This window comes from Heliangelus exortis, chromosome 21, assembly GCF_036169615.1.
Source record: "Heliangelus exortis chromosome 21, bHelExo1.hap1, whole genome shotgun sequence".
Classification (NCBI taxonomy): Eukaryota; Metazoa; Chordata; class Aves; order Apodiformes; family Trochilidae; genus Heliangelus; species Heliangelus exortis.
The window spans coordinates 3,989,552-4,009,215 of NC_092442.1; the positions used below are offsets into that span (position 1 = coordinate 3,989,552).

The following is a 19,664-nucleotide window of genomic DNA, read 5'->3' on the forward strand; positions in this document are numbered from 1 at the left end:
GTCAGGCTGACCTGAGCTGGGGACAGAGTTACCCTGTTACATCCCAGGCACTGAGGGTTTTTTTTTAAGTGAAAAGTGGTAGCTTCTGAGGGGCTTCTTGGTGGCTCAGTGCTGCTGCACCGGATCTTTTGAGCTCAGATAGTGCTGATCCATTGCCTGCTCCAGCCCTGGGGCTGGGACACCCTAAGGGCAACTCTGAGGCAACCCCAGGGAAGCTATCCTGAGCTGTGGTAGAGGCTGCACCACGGCCTCCTTGTGTGATTTGCTTCAGTGATTAATGTCAGCGGCTGTTTAAAAACCTGGTGCCTCATTTGCAGTCTAAACTTGTCTGGTTACAGGCTCCAGCCAGGGGCTATTTATCTCTGTGTGCAGGCTCTGGAAGTGGGCACTGTGGGGCAAAGGGTAGGTGCTAACCCGCGGGTGGGGGGTGAACCCCGCCGTTCTCCTAGCATCTTGGAGGAATTGTTTTTCAACAATCTTCCCTGAGGGGAAGAGGTCTCTGCCCTTGCAGAGCCTCACGGGGAAGCCCCAGGCTCCAAGGAAACCCCAGCAAGATCTGCTTTTTGTGGTAAATCAGGGCTCCATTTGGTTGGCTGTACAAACAGCAAAGGTGCAGAGAGGGTACTGTGAGCTTGCAGGTTCTGAGAGTAAAAGCTTAGGAATACAGTTGTATTGTCTTAAAAATTTAATCCCTTCTGTGGTGGTTGGTTCAGTTGCTTCTCGAGTCAGTGAGCTGCAGTGGCCCAGGTTCCTCTGGAACAGGGAAGGATGGGGGTTGTACAAGGGCTTTAAACTCAAATTCAGCTGCTGTGGAGAGAGGGAGCCTTGCTGCTGGCTTCCTTCTCAGGGTACTGCCTTTGCAAAACACCCACATCCTCCCACGGCTGCAAAAACATTCCTCCTGTCTGAGTCTGACTGCAATTCTCCAAGCCCTGGGCCATCCTGGGTGCTTGAGGGTGATGCCGAAGCGAGCAGGATGTGCGTCCTGAAGCTGGCATTACTGGTTACTTTGTGAATGAAGAATCTTACAAGTTCTTTCCTGTTTTATCTGTGTAACTTCTCTAGTGGAAACACGGCAGCAGGTTTTGGGTGCTCGGGGTGTACTGTTGCATTGCGGTGGGTTCCCCTCGGACTGGCTCTCGTTTATCAGGCAGACACGGGTGGTCTGTGCCAGCGATGTGTTGGGTGTGGTGGGCTTAGGCTCCACGGGTGTGTTCCCTGCCTGTGCCCAGAGCTGCCTGCTGACAGGATAGCTGGAGCCCGAGCTGGTCCTGAACATAGGCTGCCCGCCTGCAGATGCTGCCCCGACGGCTTTCTTGCCCATGTGGGGCCGCCGCCCACTTTCACCGACGGGGAGCCCCTTCGCAGCGGGGTCTGCTGCGAAGCCTGGCAAGGGTTAACGCCGAAATCCCACGCCCCCTTTGACGGAGTCGGGCCAACCTCGCCAAATTTGAAAAGGCATCCGGGGCTGAGTGTGCGCCCTGGGCGCAAAGAGCCGCGCTGGCCCCGGACCCCCTGCGCGGAGAGCAGCCGCCGGGGCTCGGCTTGCCGAGAGGACGGGGCTTCCCTTCTTGGGAGCCGGAGCAGCGGTCCCCGTGTCCCGGGCACCCCTGCCCCGTGGTCCCCGGTCCCGAGGGCACCTCCGCGCCGTGGGATCCCGCCGTGACCCCGGCCGGGGAAGACACGGTGGGGCCCCGCGCCTGCCGCGCCGTGTATAGAGGCAAAGAGGGGGCGGGAGGCAACCCCTGTTCTTGCAAAAATGCGGTTCGCTCTTTTCTTGTCCTGGTGCTGCTGCCTGCATGGATGTGCGCTAGGGACTGGCTTCCTCTATCAATTCCCAGCATCAACCCTGCAGCACAACTATCCAGAACAGAGCTCGGGCTCTCCGGGCAGCGGCTTCGCCAGTCGCCGGTGAGTAATGACCGAGTCCGCCTCCCCGGCGAGGAGGATGGGCCCCGCCGGTGGCACCCGGGGGAGTGACGGGCACGGCACAACCGCGGGCAGCGATCCCCGAGGAGGCTGCGAGGGGCTCTCCGCCTTGTTGCCCTTCGGGGAGCCGGGCACTCCGCACCATCATTAATGGGGCGGGGGAGGCTCCCTACCTGCCCGCAGCAGTGTCCCTCTCTGGGGCAGGGAGGACTCGAGAATCGAGGACCTGAGCTTTGGCAAAAGAAGCCCGCAAACTGTCCCCTTCTTGCGTCCCTCGGTCCGACAGGGAGGGGAAGGTGGCTTTGCAGGGTCCAAGGGGCAGCGTGTCCCCGCGCAGTGCGCAGCCAAGAGCATGAAACCGGGACTCTGGTGATGCCGGCAGAGGGAACTGTTATAGCCCTCGGCTGCGAGGAAAAAGTTGTTCAGCTCAACAAAGGAAAGACCTTAATTACAGTTGTCTGTTCAGGAGCTGCAACTTTCAGATAGCTGTTTAAACCTCCCACCCTTCTCCTCTCTCCCCCGCCCCAAATAATTTTCTTATAAACTTAATCTAAATCAGTTTTGTTTTACTTTATCTTGCTGCTTCAGTAGAGCAAACAATTTAGGCTTATCTCCCTCCCCTCTGTTTTCTCTGGGTATTTCTCTAGAGGTGAAACAGCTGTTCTGATGAATGAACTGCACTGTATAAAGCAAGAGAGAGGCTTAACCTTATTTCAGTTCTTGAATTTCACTTTTTTTTCTTTCATTCTCTGCTTTTTTCTTTTTCTTTTTTCTTTTTTTTTTTTTCTTTTATTTTTTTCTTTTCTTCCTTAAATGGGGTATTGGGAATTTAATATTCAGAACTCGTCCATCCTGTCTCTACTTCTTTTCCTCCTCCCCTCGCTAATACCTGGTATGCATGCGTTGTGCTGCTGTGGAGGAGGAGACTGAGGTCAGCACTGCTTATTTGGGCTAGGAACCGGGAACAGGCACCTACACAGGAGATTTGCATTGCCACACAAGTACAAGAGTGGGTGCTAGCCTTGTGCCTCGTGCTGTTCTCACATATGGTGTATATTTCATCTCTGAGTGGGGGTGGTTTTGTTTGCTGGCCTGTCAAACAGGCCTCAGTCTGTAGGGGGTGTGATGTTAAACTACAGTAACTGTCAAAGGGCTTGAAATGGCAGAAAATTATAGGAGAGTAATGGGATAAACCTATCCCAGCTGGAGCTGTTCCAAGGTACCCCCTTCCCAAAGCGTGAGCCACAATGAGAACCACATGTCATTTGTCTTACATATCTATTAGCCTGCAGATCTTTGTTCAGAGCTACCACACTTACATGGGGGAGGACTGCTCACCAAAGACCTTCCCCAATTCATGCTCTTGCACGATTTTCCCATGCTTCAGTTGTTTGGATAGCTGATGCTTTGTTAGGGGAACGTGTCCCTCTCCAAGTCTATAAAGAGTTGTATAAAACCATTTAAAGCTGGTTTAAACAATGATGTTGGGAAAACTGGTAGGGTTTTGGTTTTTTGTTTTTTTTTTTTGTCCAGTGGAACTTCACCATGTGAGAATATCCCGTTCTAGTTCAAAGCAGAATGGGAAATAAAAAATTGAAGGGAGATGAAAACTTACTGGTGGATGTTTTGGAATAAAAATTCAAGTGCTTAGTCAAATATCACAAGTAGAAGCAATTTTAGAGTGTTTTAATTTCTCCTTGAGTGGTGAAGTTTTGTTGTTGGCAAATGTCTAACAGATCCACTTTCTGATGGGAAAATCTGTGTGGGAAAACTTTACCCAGCCACAGTGTTGGACCTTGGAGGGGAGCATCCTGCAGGGTGCAGCTTCAGGTTGGGATAACTGTGTTTTTCTGGATTTAATAACATGCTGGATAAGAATGAGACTTTATGCTCTAAACTCTTAACACTGATCTATGTGAGTGTGAAGCCTTTTTCAGGAGGACTGAATCACACTGGTAAAAACAGTGTACATTATTCAGTTTCACTTTTGCCATCTAAAGAGGATCTTGGTAGCACCTGAATTTTGTGAGACAACAGCAGCTCCATCCTATCAGAGCTTGCTGACCTCTGCCTTGAAGAGGCTGCAGAGGACACAGGGTGGTGGGTAGGAGGTTACTATTAATGGCACTACCTGGCTGTTCTCACTTTCTCTTCTGCAACCTTCCCAGTGAGTGCTTTGCCCAGTGTCTTCTGGCACTTTTCCTGGGTACCATCAGCCAAGCATAAGCAGGCCAGAACCCTCCAGGTTTTGCTGTGCTGCAGCATAAACTGATGTGGTGATTTACAGCTGGCATGTTTGCTTGATACAAGACACATCAGGTTTCTGCAGTTGTCTTTTTCTGTCCTCAGTTAGCAAGTGAAGACATGGTTCAACTGTTTGGGAATCTATCAATTTTTAAAACTAACTCATCATTAAAAATTGCATTTCTCCAAGGATTAAAAAAAATAATAGTGTTGTGGGAATCTTCTATTTCCCACCTAGAAAATAATTCCAAACTCAACAACTGATTTAGTCCTTGGTAGCCAGCTTGCAGGCTGTCTCAGCGATGGACTCTGAGGCTGTAAGGGCTGCTGAACATTTTTTCTGCCAGAAGATTAAGGCCCTGGGCAGTGTAAAAACCTTCTGGAGTTTGGAGGGAAATCTGGAGGAAAAAAAAAATACATGCTTCAAAATGTAATTGTTGAGTACTTTTTCTGGTGTAATGCTGCTTGCTTTGTTTCCTTCTCAAAAAGGGAAGTTTTAGCTTCTGGTTGGCTTTAGTTGACAGATCTTGGGTTTTAGACCAAAGACACTTGCAGTCTATCTGAGCGTGTGTTTGAATTGGTTTGAATTCTGTAGGGGATGTGCAAGTAATAATGACTGAAATCCAGGCAGCAGTGTTTGTTGGCATTGTGTATGCTGTAGCAGCCATGCTGTTTTGTTTGAAATCCTCATTCAGTGCATGCATTTCTAACTTGCTACTGTGTTAAGGCAGTGAGAATGGGAAGTGGGTCTTGCCCAAAGCATAAGAATGGAGGGGCTGTCTGCCAAGGACAAACTGTTGTCCTCCAGACTTGGACATGAGAAGCTTTGCTGAGTTAAGGGAAGCTTATTCCCATGCTGGAAGTAGCTTGGTTCTCAAATCCTGCATCTGCATTAGTTAGCTTTGGAATTGCTGTTCTCTCAACTTCTCATTCTATTTTCCTGTACTTCCAAATTAGTCATGCATCAAGTCCTTATAAACCCAAGTGTGGGAGTTAGAAACTTGTCAGACTAAATGCAGTGCTTGGACTTGGAACCTCTTTGGATGGTGGAGGTAGCTGAAAGAAAAACCCCAGATATGGACCAGGAAGCTGTGTGGATTGATCACCTTTTCTTACTTCTGGCTTTACAGCAGCATCCCAAAGGTCAGCTGGGGGGGATGCATAGCCCATCTGTGACAGGTAGACCTTCAAAACACTTGCACCTCAGCCTAAGATGTCTTCCTCTGAATGAACATTAGAATCATGATGTTGCAAATAATAGGACTGTCCAAGTAGGCGTTCTTATCCACACTGTACTGGTAATTACAATTGAGTACTTACTTTGGCAACATAGTAATTCCTAGTGCTTGCAGCTAGATCTGTTCTTTTCAGAATAGCTGCCTGCATTGTGCCTGGTTCTACAGCTTCCGGTTTTCTGGGGTAGAATTGTCCTTCCCTAGTGCCCTTTGACAGTGTGTGTATGACTGTGCTGTAATGTAATAACCTCCAGCCTTTTTGGTGAGGTTCTGGCACTTTTAGGTAAATGTAGGTCTCTTTGTTTGATAAAGATATCTTCTTGATATTAAAGCATGATCTGTAAATCAGTATCCTGATCAAAGTCCATCAGACTGCATATCTGGTGTTTCCTGACAGTTGTCTCTTAATTCTTTCTTTACCAGAGAAAGATGGTTTGAACCTGATTTTAGCCCCAAATGCTAAACCTCTTCTGGCTCTTAAGTGAGTGTGGATTATAAAACTGTATATACTGGAGAAATGTGGTTCTCTTTCCTTTACTGATAGGATCTTGCTTTCTGAGTCAGTCCCTCCATCACCTAATAGTTGGTTCATTGCCTGAGGTCTCTGGTTTTCTATGGTTTGCTACAATCTGTGTGAGGATATCAAGCAAACACACTGGGATTTGTGTCATGCTGAGTGTCTGCACTGATTTCCCTTTGAAGTGCCCTACCCAGGTAACCAGGAGGTCAGAAGGTCTTAAGCTCATCACCAAACCCATGGACTATCTGGTGTTTCTTTCCCGGACTCTGCAGCCCTATGATCTTTATCTGACTTGTGGGGTTCAGTGCTGTAACTTTGCAATGCAATTAAAACAGTGAAACCAATGGTAGTGTAAAGACCTAACAACACTGGAATGGCTTTGAAATACCAGACATGACCAGAGTTACTGCAGTAAATTGTATTAGTTTAGGAAATCTCCTACTGTCTTGCCTTTCCAGCTGTTTGCGTGAATCATTTCCTCTCATGTAGGTTTCATTTACCAGAACTAGGAAGGAAAAGGGAGCAGAGAGGCAAAGCAATGGGTGGCAGTGAACTTGTGCTCCCCTTGGATAAATTAACATATGTGTCTCTTTCAATAACTCTTGTTTGTTCATTTTCTCAAAGCTGAGCTTGTTACTGTGCTAAAATCCTAGCTGAAACGCATCAGATTAGAAACTTCACAACTTTGGTTGGGGGCTGAGGAGTGGTTCTGTGACACTTGGATCATAGAATATTTACTCATGTCTTTGTCTTATTGAGCTGTATCTTGATAAAGGGGCAAAAATGAAGAATGACTTTAAGGTAATGGCAAAAGACTGAAAGCACAGAGTGCTTTAGGTCTGCTAGATTAGAATAGTGGATCATGCTCTTTCCTGCATTAGACTGTTAGCATGTCTGGAAACATTATTTTTTTGTAAAGTATAGACTGCTTCTACTGTAGGGTAATACTAAAATTCATCCAACCTCATTTCTGCAATATGCTCAAAGCTCTCGACTCACTTTAATTAGAAAGATGCAGACAGTGCTTAAATTTACTTTCACTGAGGCATAATGCTTATTTTGAGGCTTTGAGCATAAAACTAGCCTGTGCCAGGTTAGATATCCCAAAGACTCTATCAAGGATTATATCTGAAAAGTTAAAAATACAGAATGTTACTAATTGGGTTACTGTCCTGTAATTTTTCAGGTTTTTACCGAAGTTGAGTTATACTAAAGGTCTTGATTAGTGTATTTATGCACAATGTGGAGCTCATATGAATTAAAGTCCTTAATACTACTACAGAAAGGAACAAGTGTGGAACTGTGAAATTTTTTCTTATTGGTTTTGTTCCTTATCTCCTTTTTAGGATGAAATGGTTATTTGTTGACTTGCAATTTATTGCATGGAATAACATGGGTTTTATGTTTTGGCTGGCTTTGATAAGTTTAATTTTTTCCTCCTTTTGGAAGTGAACAGATGTGCCAGTAAAGAGTGTGCTTGGGTTGTTGCCTGTAATGTTTAGGCCTGGCTATTTGAAAATATTTTAATCATTTTGAGAGGACTAACAAATAGAAAGCTATTTCAAGTTTAAGAGTTCTTTTCAGCTTCCAAAGCAGGGAAATCATAGCTCTGGCAAAGAAAAAACTGTTTAGGAATGCCTTTTTCCCAGAGGCTCACAGAATGGATGCTACTGAGAAAAAAACTGAAGGCAGCTTCATAGTGTTTCATGCTTGGGACAGATCAGTCTCCACATTCATATCTGTGGCTTATTTGGAACAGAGAATATGCCACTTAAAATCATAGCAGCTGAAACTAAAACCTCTTTGAAGGTGAGAGGAGAAGGTATCTCTGAGCTTCTCCTATGCGTGACTCTCTCTTCTCTTCTCTGAGGTCTGGTGTGTGTCTCCTGTTTGTCCTGTGAGAGCAGGGTATGGCTGTCATTATCCAGCCACCTTCCTTTGTGCTGAGTAAACAAACCATCTGTCAAAACTTTACAGCTTATGTGAGGTACCACTACACAGAAATGCATCCAGTCATGGCCAATCTTGACATCAGGTTATACAGTCAGATGTCTTTTTAACCCGTTCCAAATTTTTCTGCTCCTAGGAACTGGGTGGAAGTGATATTCCTGGAGTATTTGCACTAGACATAGGCACGTGTTTGCTCAGAACATCTCAGAAATGCCAGTGCAATGATATCATGAGGCAGAGGAATATCCCCCTGGACATGGTAATGTAACCAACTTGAACTAAGTCTGTCGAGTATGTGCACTCTTGAGGGGAGTTGTTTTTTACTTTGCAGATGGACAACACTCTTCATTCCTGTTTTCCACTTCTTAGTGGAATAAAAAGGCCAAGTACATGTGGTAGGAAGAGAGAGCTTCAGGAAGGAAGTGCATTCAAATGTGTTTTATGAAAGATATCTATTACATGTGTGTGAGGACAGTTTTGGGAATGGACCCTGCAAAATGAGGGAGTGCTGCAAATGTGATTGCAGGACCTGAGCCATTAAGGTTACTGGTCTTATGTGTGAGCAACTGGAACAAGATGCTTCTTACCTGTGTGTGTTGGGTGTTAGAGCTGTGGAGGACTTAAAAAAGGCAGCAGTGTAGATGCTGAATATTCTTTTTGCCCCCTTGTGATGACTTTATGAGGTGGAGTTGCTCAGCTAAGGCACTGCAGAAAAAACCCTTCTGTCCTTGGTTTGTTTTCTGCCTGGGGGTCAATCAACATCTGCTTTTTCCCCACGGGACATTGCTTATTTAGCCATTCAAAAGTGTGGTGCTGGGAGCTCTCAGCTTGGTTTGAAATGCTTCTTCTCATGGTGAAAACCTTGGGGCAGATGGGCTGCCAGGGCTGGGGGATGACATAACGTCTCCAGGCTGAGTCTCCCATTGGCCTGGTGCTGCAGTGCTTGGTGGGGTGTGGTAGCCCTGAACGGAAGGGCCTACATTTCTTTTTTTGCTGTGTGCTGCTTAGCCCTTATTAAACTCAGATGTTTCTAACCCCTTCCTCCAGGCTCTCCTTGTTGCTGTAAACACAGCAGAGCACAGGGAGCTTTTTCAAATCCTCATTTGAGGCAGCAATGGGTGACAGCTCTACCAACAGCTCTCCAGTGTGCCTGTGTGTGAAAGAGGGGTTGACTCGATTTTAACACTGTGACCCAAGGGAGATTCTGCTTGTGTTTTCCAGAAGAAAAAGCTTTTTTCTCTTTTTTTTTTTCCTCCTTACTAATGGTACTGCTCTTTTTACTACCTCAGATTTGGTTAGCTTCCTTGCTTTCTTCTTGCTCAGTTCCCTCTTCTGCTTGCCCACAACTGCTCTGATTTCTGCCACCCTGCTCATTGTGGACTGTCTGTGTCTCATCACTGTATCTTGTGCAAGCTTTGACTTTTTCGCATTTTCAGGTGGCAGTGAAAGTGATTCCAGATAAAATAAGGATTCTGTTGCTGTGCTAAGATGACTAAAAAAGATTCTCCTTGAAGAAAACACTGAGATCTAGCTGTCAGCAGCTCAGTATCTCAGCTGTACTTGTTCCAGATTTGCTGTTTCTCTGACAAAGCTACTTTTCAGCTTTGTGGAGGGAGAAAGAGAGGAGAGACCACCATGGTAACAGGATCTTAGATGCTTCCTACTTACAAACCACACTTCACACAGTGCAAGCTACCATACCTCCTGCAGGGGAGCTTAGGAATCCTTGGTATCTCTAAATATAAGCCCTTAAATTTGAGGTGTAACCAGACTATTTATAACTTTCTCACAGTTATCCAAGGACTATATCCTTTTCAAATCTACTTGTAAGTCTCAAATATCTGTTTAATATAATTCTTTTTTGAGCTGAGAAATTCTTGGCCCAGTGAGGTACAAGAGCTGCTTTGGGCATGGCATCTGACCCGGTAAAAGCTGTGTCTGTAAGACAATCATCATGACTTGTTCTCATTATATTTCTTCATCTGACTGTAGTCTGGTGTGCCTTGTTGTAAATTGAGCTAAATAACCTGTTGGTCAGCTGTCAGGAGCTAAGTCAGGTGTTAGGAAGATCATTGCCATTTTGATGGTGTATTTAGTGACTGGATGCTAGATTTCTGTTTGGAAAGAAGACATCTGAAGGTGAGCTACCCTGTTGCAAGGTTCTCAAAATCTGGTCCCTTGGTTTAAACTGCCCTTATTGTTTCTAGCACATGGGAAGTACAGAGAGCTTTTCATATTTGGTCCTCTACATCCCGAAGAAAACACCAATTTAATTAGTGGTCATTGCAGCTTTGAGGTGAACTTTTTATGCTGCTTTTAATGAACTTAAAGCTAAAATGGCAGCTGAGAACTAAGTTGTCAGCTTGTGTCTGTCACTGGCACTAGCAGTACAGGACAGAGAAAATCTGATATGCTTAAGCTTCAGTATTTCAACATGGCAAACCCCACTAACCTAAACACTGAGGGGGGAGCTGCATTCTTTGCTATGCCTAATCTCTGTATTTTGTTAAACATGCATTCCTGCCAGAACTTTATTGGACAGAACAATAGTGACCAGCTGGGCAAGTGACCCTGGCTTTTCTGGTCGGCAGAGGAATTCAGCATCTGAGGAGTTCAGATTCTCATGTGCAGCTTAAAGTGATCTGGATGGAGTTGCTTTTAATTATCAGCTGGCTGATTCATAAGCCTTTGTTTTCAACCCTCTTTCCCAAGAATAAGACCATTCCTCTAAGTGCTTAGTGTATATTCCATAAAGCAGCACAAAGTTTGGGATCAGAAACACGAAAGCTCACTCTTTTTTTTTCTTCCTGTATAAAATGGGACTGGTTATAGTTCTGTTCGTGTAAGAGAAGGCCTGGAGAGTATTTTGTCAGGGTGTGGTTAGATCTTAGAGGGGAAAGCTGCAAAATCCAAAGTATAGTATATGAATACATGCAGAAGTTTATAATAAGCCTATGAATGATAATACTTGGCACTTGTATAAACTTCCACTCTTACAGAATAGAGGTCATTGTGCTCCCTGTTTTCTGCACCTCTGAGCCCAGATGAGTGACATCAATCTTTGGGTGTTAGTGTTTGCCTGGTTTTTGGAGTACAAGTTGAGAGGTGGGAGAGGGAGGTGCTCAGCAGGGCAACCTCGTCTGAACAGCATCAGAGGGTTGTGTGGTGGCACAGGCTGTAGTGCTTTCCTTTTCCCCACTGCAATTAAAGGTTTGTGGGAGGATGAATGTGTAACACACCTAGAGAAGCAGCACTGATCGATGGGGTCAGTGCAAAAACACCTGCAACAACAAGTGGGTGCTGCCAAACAGCACCAGCCTTGAACAAAGGCAGGTCTGGGCTGTGATGCTAAAAACTTTCTCTGTTTCCATGCAGCATCTGATGTGCAGCAGAGAGCAAAAAGGCAGATTGGCTCTGTAGGATGTTGCAGCACTTGGCTTCGTGCTCCTGTAAATCAGTGTAACCTGCAGCAAAATAGACAGTCTCCCTGCAGTGTATTTTGGGATACAGCACTGAGCCAAATGGTTTAAACTATCCCACAGTAAAATGCTGCCTCTTGGGCCACTGTTACTGGAAGTCACTAATGTATATCACAAACGATACAAAAATTTTGGATTACAGAGTTGTAGGAATCCCTAGGCTGCAGGCCTGTGGATAAGCTTTGAATGAGTTCACGTTGCAAGCAGAAATAAGATCCCATTTTACCAAGCACCAGAAAAATACTTGAGCCCTGGCAGTGTAATTAGAAGTCGGGTAAAATCCTTTCAAGACCTCTGCAATCAAACCCATTGGAAATTTATTGCAAGGACCACAGCAACATACTCATTTTCTTGGGTAATGTTCTTTGAAGCAATCAAGCTCTCTAATTATGTCTGTCAGGCCCTGCCAAGTGGTTATTGGCTTCTGAACTAGAAGGATTTCAAAGCAGCTTCTACAAATTACTACAGAATAAAGCAAACATTCAGCAACCAAGTACCTTTTTGAGGAGCTGCTGTGTAACCTTTAGGAAGGTAACGATGAAGCTGTACCTGTCTGCACTGAGTGAGGAGAGAAGGGGAGAGGTGGGAATGTGGAAATTAGGGATCATCACAGCTCATCTCCTGAGCTGAATGCATCTAGAAATTAGACTGGTTTGGATCAGACACTTCAGCTGGTGTTCTGGCTGAGCTTGGGAGTCACCTTGTATCCCCAGGTCTGGGTTATAAATTTGTATCTGAGCATCTCTGTGGCCTACAGAGGCAAAGCTCACTCTGCAGGGCACCTCTGTGAGCTCTGGTGTGTGGGGTTATGTGTTTGGTTTGTTGTTTTTTTGTTTGTTTGTTACTTTGTTAAAAAAAAAAAAAAAGCCCAAAAACCAACCAACCCAAAAAAAAATCCTACAAAACGCACTATCAGCATTTGCCTGGAACTGCATACTCCCCATGTGGCATGTGGCTCAGATATTTTCAGAATAACTGAATAAGTGAGTAGGATCTTACCCTGGACTTACCAACTTGGTCCATCACTCCCTGCTTCATGTGCTGAGGTTTAACCAACCTCTGTTTTGTGCCTCTGAGTTTCAACTGCAACTTGTACCACACTTTTCTGCTGCAAGAAGTGCGTGCCATGAGTCTGTCCCAGCCATTAAATTTGATGTTTGACACTGATGTGTATGGTGGATGCTGGTGTATGGAGTCCCTATGGACTTGTAAATGGGTCAGGTGAGTGCTGGTGTGATGGCAGCTGCTGTCTTTGCTTGCAGGAATGTTCTGTTTGGCCTTTGATTTCTCCAAACTGCACTGAAAGTTGTAGAGGAAAATTCTCGTGAATGTGTGTATGAGGGAGAAAAAGCACAAACTGTGTGAAGGCTGAACATTAACTGTAGACTGTTGCTGAACAGCCATGTGTCATTCACAGGCTTATTGGTTTGCCCACAGAGTCAAGCAATATAATACTGTTCTTCCCAAACTACAAGGCAGGTAGCAGAAAAAGAGAGTTGTCACCCATCAATGAAATTCAGCTCATAACCACTTGCTTTAATCAAGCTTATCTTCTACTCTCTCTTTCCTCACCTTCTGAATGTCATGTTTTTTAAGAAATCTGTGTAAATAGGAGAAGAAAAAGAAATGTTGGTTGTCTTTTGTGGTTAATTCAAGGCAAAACCATTAGCTTTTGCAAATACTAGGTTTCTGAACTGGGATGTGGGTGTGTCTCTTGTCAGTTGCTGCTGCTTTGCATGAGTAGACTGAGACTCTTCTCAGCAACAGCTCTAGAGATTCCATTCTCAGCAAAGCATCGAGGGATTCCTGTGAGATCTTTGCTTTAGAAGGATGAATCATTTGAGTGCATCAGTTTGCACCCAGCCTCACCAAATGTGTGGTTAAAATGCTGCTGTGGAGTTCTCCTCAGTGGCCATAGCTAGGTTGCCTTGCCTGTCTGCATGGGCAGCTAATTTTAAATTTAAACTAAAAATCCTCAACAAACCCCCACTTAATATAGTCCCCCACAGAACGGGGCAGGAATTTTTCTGGCTGAATGTCTTATCTCCTTTGGACCTCCTGCTGTCCCTTCTATCTTGCTCAGTGCTGCTTTTTCCCCCATCCTGTTTCCCACATGTGTACTCGGGAATGTTTCAAGGCAGTGTTATCATTCCTAAGGAATCTACTGTGCGTGCACGAGCTAAGGAGGGCTTTTTTCCTTTTTTTTTTTTTTTTTTTTTGGCTGTTATTACTTGGCCAAATCAAACCCATTTTCCACCTGGATACCGAAACGTAGATCTCCTCCCTCAAGACCATCTCCTTTCCAAACATAGGCTTCCAAAGCACCGAGGCACTAAAGCAGTTACTTAGATTGCTCAAGAATTTTTTAATAATAGGAAAAGGTGTGAGCGTTTCTGCTCACGAGAGAAAGACTTTCTTTTATTAAGATTTTTTTTTTTCCTTTTCTAATGAGCAAACTGAATTGCAGCAAGATTTAGAAGGAAAATACAAATAATTGGTTTTGGCTAGCTATGAGGTATGAAGACTGCTTCCAAAACCGGTGAAAGCTTGGGAATATGTGTTAAAAGCAGAAGAACCTTTTAAATTGAAAACAGGTAGTTAGAGCACTTAGATTGTACAAAGATATCTAGAAACTATAGACAGATATTGATGTGCAGCAGGCTCTGTGTGATTGAAATGTATACCATCTGCTTAAGAGTGAGTTTAAAACTTGATGAGGCAATACAGAGTGTTCACTAGCAGGGGTTTGGGACTACTGTGTGCAGAAGAGCTGATGCACAGCAAATGCTTGTGTAGTTACTTTTTATGGCATTGGACTGATGCTGTCGGCAGAGTGTAAGAGTGGGAGTCTGGAGAAGGGTGAAAAGGAGGTTGGTGGTGTAGCAGGTTATTGCATGCCTGTAACTACTGCATCCAAGCTGTGTTAGAGACACGTGGAGCTCTGAAGTGCAGAGAAAGCACTGAGGGTGAGCTCCTGCCTGGCAAGTGGGAAGTGCTTCAGGGAATTCATTACTGCATTTAGGTGGGCACTGGGAATGACTGGCTTGAGAGGGAGGCAAGGAAGGGAAAGGTGATCAACTAACCACCCATGGGTGTGGACTTTGCTTGTAAAGGATACTGCTAGTTTGCTACACTAATGATTTTCCTAGAGTTTAAGGCTGAGCAAATAGGAATTTATTAACCGAAAGCTATTTAGACATCTCCCTGCCTTAGCTCACCATTTCTTACCTCTCTTCCAACATGAAGTCGAATCAAAACTGACTGTTGTAAAGCACAAGCTCATCTTTCTGATCATACAACAGATCTCAGTTTTGATGTTCCTACTTCCCTACACATGAAACTCCCATGGGTGTGACTGGAACAATAGGATTATTTTCCAAATTATTTTTTATTGTGGTAACACCCAGGACAGCCTTGTGCCAGACATGGCAGACATGGAATAAAAATTTTTCAATTTAAATAGCAAATTAACACACAGGCTTTGGGCTTTGTTTTTCAGACTGATTTAACTCTTTGAATACCCAGGCAGAGAAGTTTTGCAAAGCTTTATTTTTACTGAACTGGGCCATGGCTCATCTTAGGAATCTCTGAGCCGGGCAGTCAAAGTCATTCTGCTTTATCTACACCATGCAACACAGCTTGGTATCAGAATGACTTGGTTTATCAGTAGAGCAGGTAATGGAGAAAAATCCTGCACTCCAAGAGGAAAGGTGTCTTGGTAGGGTACTGCTGTCTCCAAAAGCACCTTCTTGGAGCACCAGTGGCAATTTTGTCTTGGGCATAATGCAGATGTGGGCTGATGGGTGCTTCAACTTCAGTTGCCTCACTGAATGCAAGCAGCTAAGCTGACAGATCTAAGAGGGGAAAAAAGGAACTATTGATTTCAAATCAATATAAGTAAGCAGATTTATTTAGAGTGGCTTATTATTTCTAACCAATTCCTTCAACAGTGGAAGCACTAGAAAGCCACAGGGGTTTTCTTGTGGAAGAAAGGCTGTTTCTTTAGCAGACATGACAAGCTCCTCATTGAAACTGGTTTTTGGTATGGTAGTCACCAGAAACAGAAGTGATAAGGAATAAAGCTGAGTCTGCACATTTACTATGACCTCACTCTGCAAAGAGGTTCCCTTGGCTGATGAAATGTAGCTCCCAACAATGATGGGCAACCACATAGTAGATTACTAGAGAGGTCTGCTGCACAGTCCCTTATGTACCTGACCCATAACTTCCTTTAAAAGGTGCTAAACTAATTGAAGACCTAGACTGAGTGATTGTAATTTGCCTTGGGGTGGGTGGTGGGGGGGAAAGAGGTAATGCAGTGGAAGAAATGTTGCTAGAAGAGTTCTGGGTTCTATTTACAGGTATTTCCAGTCACATCCTAACACTTGTGAATCTGAAGCTGCTGCTCTGCTCTGCTTTTCAGTGCCTTTTTGGGCCCACAGAACACTGCGTGTTGAAATAGCTCAGAAAAACAAATCTGTATTCCCTAAAGAGAAAAAACAATCTTTTGTCTCTGGGATCTCCTTTAATATACTTTTTAGCCATCAAAAGGGTGTTCCTGTCTCCAGTGACAGTAATATCTCTACTTTTCAGCTCCAAGAAAAACCTGAGACAAGCACATTACATGGGCAGATTAACATCATGCAATTAATAGGAAGCAATGGCTTGTTTGTGCCGTCCTAATTTTTTTCTTTGATATGCTCAGTGCTCTCTTTTTGACATTGCCTTTTGTTCTTGTTGTAATTTGTGGTTTTTGGTGCCAGTATAACACTAATGAAAAACACTGCTTCATTTAAGCAAAGTCCCTGTGTTCCTGTCATGCATGTGGCTTTCATTGCTGCTGGTAAGTGCTGTGAGTTTGGCAACAGAGGGCTGAATGTTGGGCACAAAGATTCACTGTTGTCTGTAGGAAGTTCTGTAAGAAAAAAAAAAACCAAACCCAAACAATTCAGGGGCAGACCATTTTGGATCCTTGCAGACTGGTTCTTGATGCAGGCAGGTACAACCCCTGTAGGGCTGTGTGTGTGATTTGAAGATGGTGTAATGCAGCAGCTGTGCCTTTTGGAGAACTCGAATTGTGTGAAGTGTTGTTTTATCACCATGTAACCCAGCAAGGGCAATTAAAGGCAGCTCTGGGTACTGACTTGATGGATGGTGGTGGAGACTCTGTAGTGCCAGCAGGAGTGCTGATAAAGCAGAGGTTGCTGACTCTTTAGGATAGTTTGCTCAGTGCAAAGGTTTTGAGGACGAGCAGCCATGTGACTGTCCTGGTTTTCCACTTAAAATTCCCCCTTCTGCTAGCAAAACGTTAGTTTGCTTCTGCATGAATTTATGTTGGTGTAAATTTAGAGGGACTATGATAAGAGTTAGTCTTGTACTTAATGAATATTAGGGGCACTATCCTTAATTTAAGCAGTTCTAGATCAGGAGAACATGTAGACAAGTGGCAAATGTTGTCTTTGGACACAAGGGTGTATTTCAGACAAATAGTTGCTGTTCCAATCCTAACTCTACTTTCAATCAAAGTTGTTTTTTTATTTTTCCTTGACCCCAGTCCTCCCTTCAAGGGCAGACTCTCTAGGAAAGAACAAACCAGTACTACGGGGGTGTTGGCAATATGAAGGTAGGAGACTTGTCTACAACCAGGTTATCCAGCTGTGCAAAAATGTTTAGACTCAGGTTCTTCTTATGAAAGGCTCTAATTCATGGAGCTTTTATGCTGCAAAAATGACATACTTTGTTATAATTGTTCATGATTTCCACGCTGCATGGATATCGAATGCCAAATTCCATCAAGTCAGTCTAATTTAACAAAGATGGATTCCATGGATATTTTTATGTTTCCTCTTTCCTCCCTCTGAACACTGGGAACTACTGTCTTCTCCTTGATTGCAATAAGCTTGGAGGAGGGAGCAGCAAAACAGTTCAGTGCATAGAAGAATGTCTATAAAAGCAAAGCACTTCAAAGAACTGAACTCCCCTTTTATTTCTGAGCACTCAGTCATGGACTAACTTTTCATTTTCATGATGAAGGTAATTATGGTTCAGGTCAGCCATATTTATTGTTTGATTCAGTTGGAACATGCCACCAGCAAATTGAGAGGAGCTGGGTGGTGGCTATCAATTAGAGGGACTTTGTGCTAGAGAAATCAGCCCTCTCACATCTTTCCTCTCATGCATGCATAAACATATAAATGGGCACAGAGGTGCATCTATTGGGCATTAACTTATTTCTAATACTACCTACCTGCTCAGCTTTAAGTCCTTATCTGCTTCTGTTATATTCTGCATTTCTATTAGTGCTGATGTACAGGGTGGATCTAGTGTACAAATGAATCAAGTATGTGTAATAGACCAGTGCTATCATCATCAGAGCCCCTCCTTCATTAGCTACAGCAGTTGGAAGGTGTCTTGGGAATGAGGTGGGGGATTGGAAGAGAAGAGGAATGGTCTCATGGCTGAGGAAGCTAAATATTGCACTCAGGAGCTGGATTTTCTCTGTTTCTGAAAAAGAGTTGTACCTGTGGCTCCATACTATTTGATTATTCTGCTTCTAGGCTTTTAATGATTCCAGTGAGAAGTTTTCCTCTTAGCTTCTGTAACTTCAATGGCTGCAGAAAGTTAAGAGAAATGTTGTGTAGCTTCTTATGAACTAAAGTGAGTTCAGCCCTCGAGATGATGTTTGGAAAGTGAAGCATGCACAACAAAGCAAGGAAAGCACAGTTAAATGCTCTTGGCTGCAGAATTTGCTGAGGGTTAAAGCTGTTGTGCAGACTGCACTGCTTTTTCCTCCTAAGGGAAAGATTCCTTTAGGACTAAACTCCCTGCAGCAGTCTCTGATAATCCACTTTGTGTGGGAACACTTGAGACTCTTATTGGCAACTGAGTATTTGAAGTGCACTAAACACAGAACGTATTGCCCCCTGAGGAAGAGTTATGCTATTGGGAGGTACCTAGATAAATTGTCCCATCTTACTTTCCTAGCCAAAATTTATTTTTATGGCCTTTTTTTTCAGACTCTTATTGGAGTGGGTGATGGTGTGTGCAGAAAGATTGGAGTTCCTTCCAGTCTTTGTCTGACCAGCATAGCTGAGTGGGAGACCTGGAAATTGTCTTATTCCTGTTCGTGCTTCTGGCTCTCTGCTGCTTCAAATGGCTGCTGCTGGCTGGCTACAGAAACCCCAGCAATCCTCCAGTTTTATTAATTCCCCAGAATGAATGGGCTGTTACAAATATTTTTCCTCCCTTTTTCACAGGAGTCAGGAAAACCTCAGTGAGTATGAAGGGCTCGATGGGAGTAAGGCATGTGTAAAACATCAATATTGACAACAATATTACTGTGGCTTGTCATGTCTTCTGACTTGCAGACCTCTTAACACTTAAAAGGAACATAAAAAACTTTGTAATGGAAGACCAAACTATGTTTTGAATAGAATCTTGCCATCATAGGCTTGTGTACAGCCCCTGCCAGGTGGTATTTCATGGGTTTCTTAGCAGTGGTCCATCAATTGACAGACCTGAATCAATCAAGTCTGAACATACTGCTACTTGCAACTGAATTTTGTAACTGGATTTTTGCTGGACAACAAGCTGAAAGAAAGCCTTGGTTCCAATGGTGGAAAACAGGAGAAACTTAAAAACCAAGCTGGACTTATCTGAGCTTTGCAGTGATGTGATGGGATTGGTTCCATTTAGCTGTGTGACAGCAATAGAGTTATCTGATCTCAGCCAACTGAATTAGCTGGGCAACTTGATCCTGATGAGAGTCCAAGCACATTCAGAGAGCTGTGTATTTGTGAATAAGAAGGGAATAAAGTAGTTATGTAGACATGGACAGTTGAGAAAGAACTGGCAGCCTTTAGATCTGGATTTCTTGGCATATAGAGGGCAACTCTGCTTCTGGCCTCAGTGGAGTATATAAATAACTAACCCATCCTAACAGGGCTCCAGTATGGATTGCTGTTCTGGCAAAGCAAGTGGGATGCTGTACTATTTACACAGAGAAAAGGACACAGTTGCTTCCATTGAGTCAGAACAGCAACTCTTTCCCAGTGAAAGTCAGTGACCTTCTGATTTTATTGAAATTCCTCTCTAGAACTGTAGGGAAATTGATAGCTCCAGTGAAAAATGTTTTGAGGAAACTCAGGGAAATCTGTCTAGCTATCAAAACACCCCTACTGTTTTCTGTGCCCTAAACGTTGATCTCTGCTAAGTATAACACACAGTGTGTTATCCTTATGGAAACAAAGATAATTCAGTGCAGTTGTTTACACAGCACAAAGTTTTAGGGCAAATCAGAAGCATCAG

At 44.0% G+C, this 19,664-nt stretch overlaps 1 protein-coding gene across 7 annotated transcripts in view; it reads left to right on the forward strand.

Annotated features, from left to right (window-relative positions):
• Positions 1-1,460: 1,460 nt before the first annotated feature.
• Positions 1,461-19,664, forward strand: part of COL26A1 (collagen type XXVI alpha 1 chain) — a 155,083-nt gene continuing 136,879 nt past the window's right edge. For 6 of the 7 annotated variants that reach the window (XM_071765004.1, XM_071765007.1, XM_071765008.1 and 3 more), the window contains exon 1: positions 1,473-1,911. In XM_071765004.1, coding sequence (XP_071621105.1) covers positions 1,760-1,911 — 152 coding nt within the window. In that variant the 5' untranslated portion in view covers positions 1,473-1,759. Of the gene's footprint in view, positions 1,912-19,664 lie in introns of all 7 variants that reach the window. The other variant, XM_071765009.1, reaches the window with a different exon arrangement.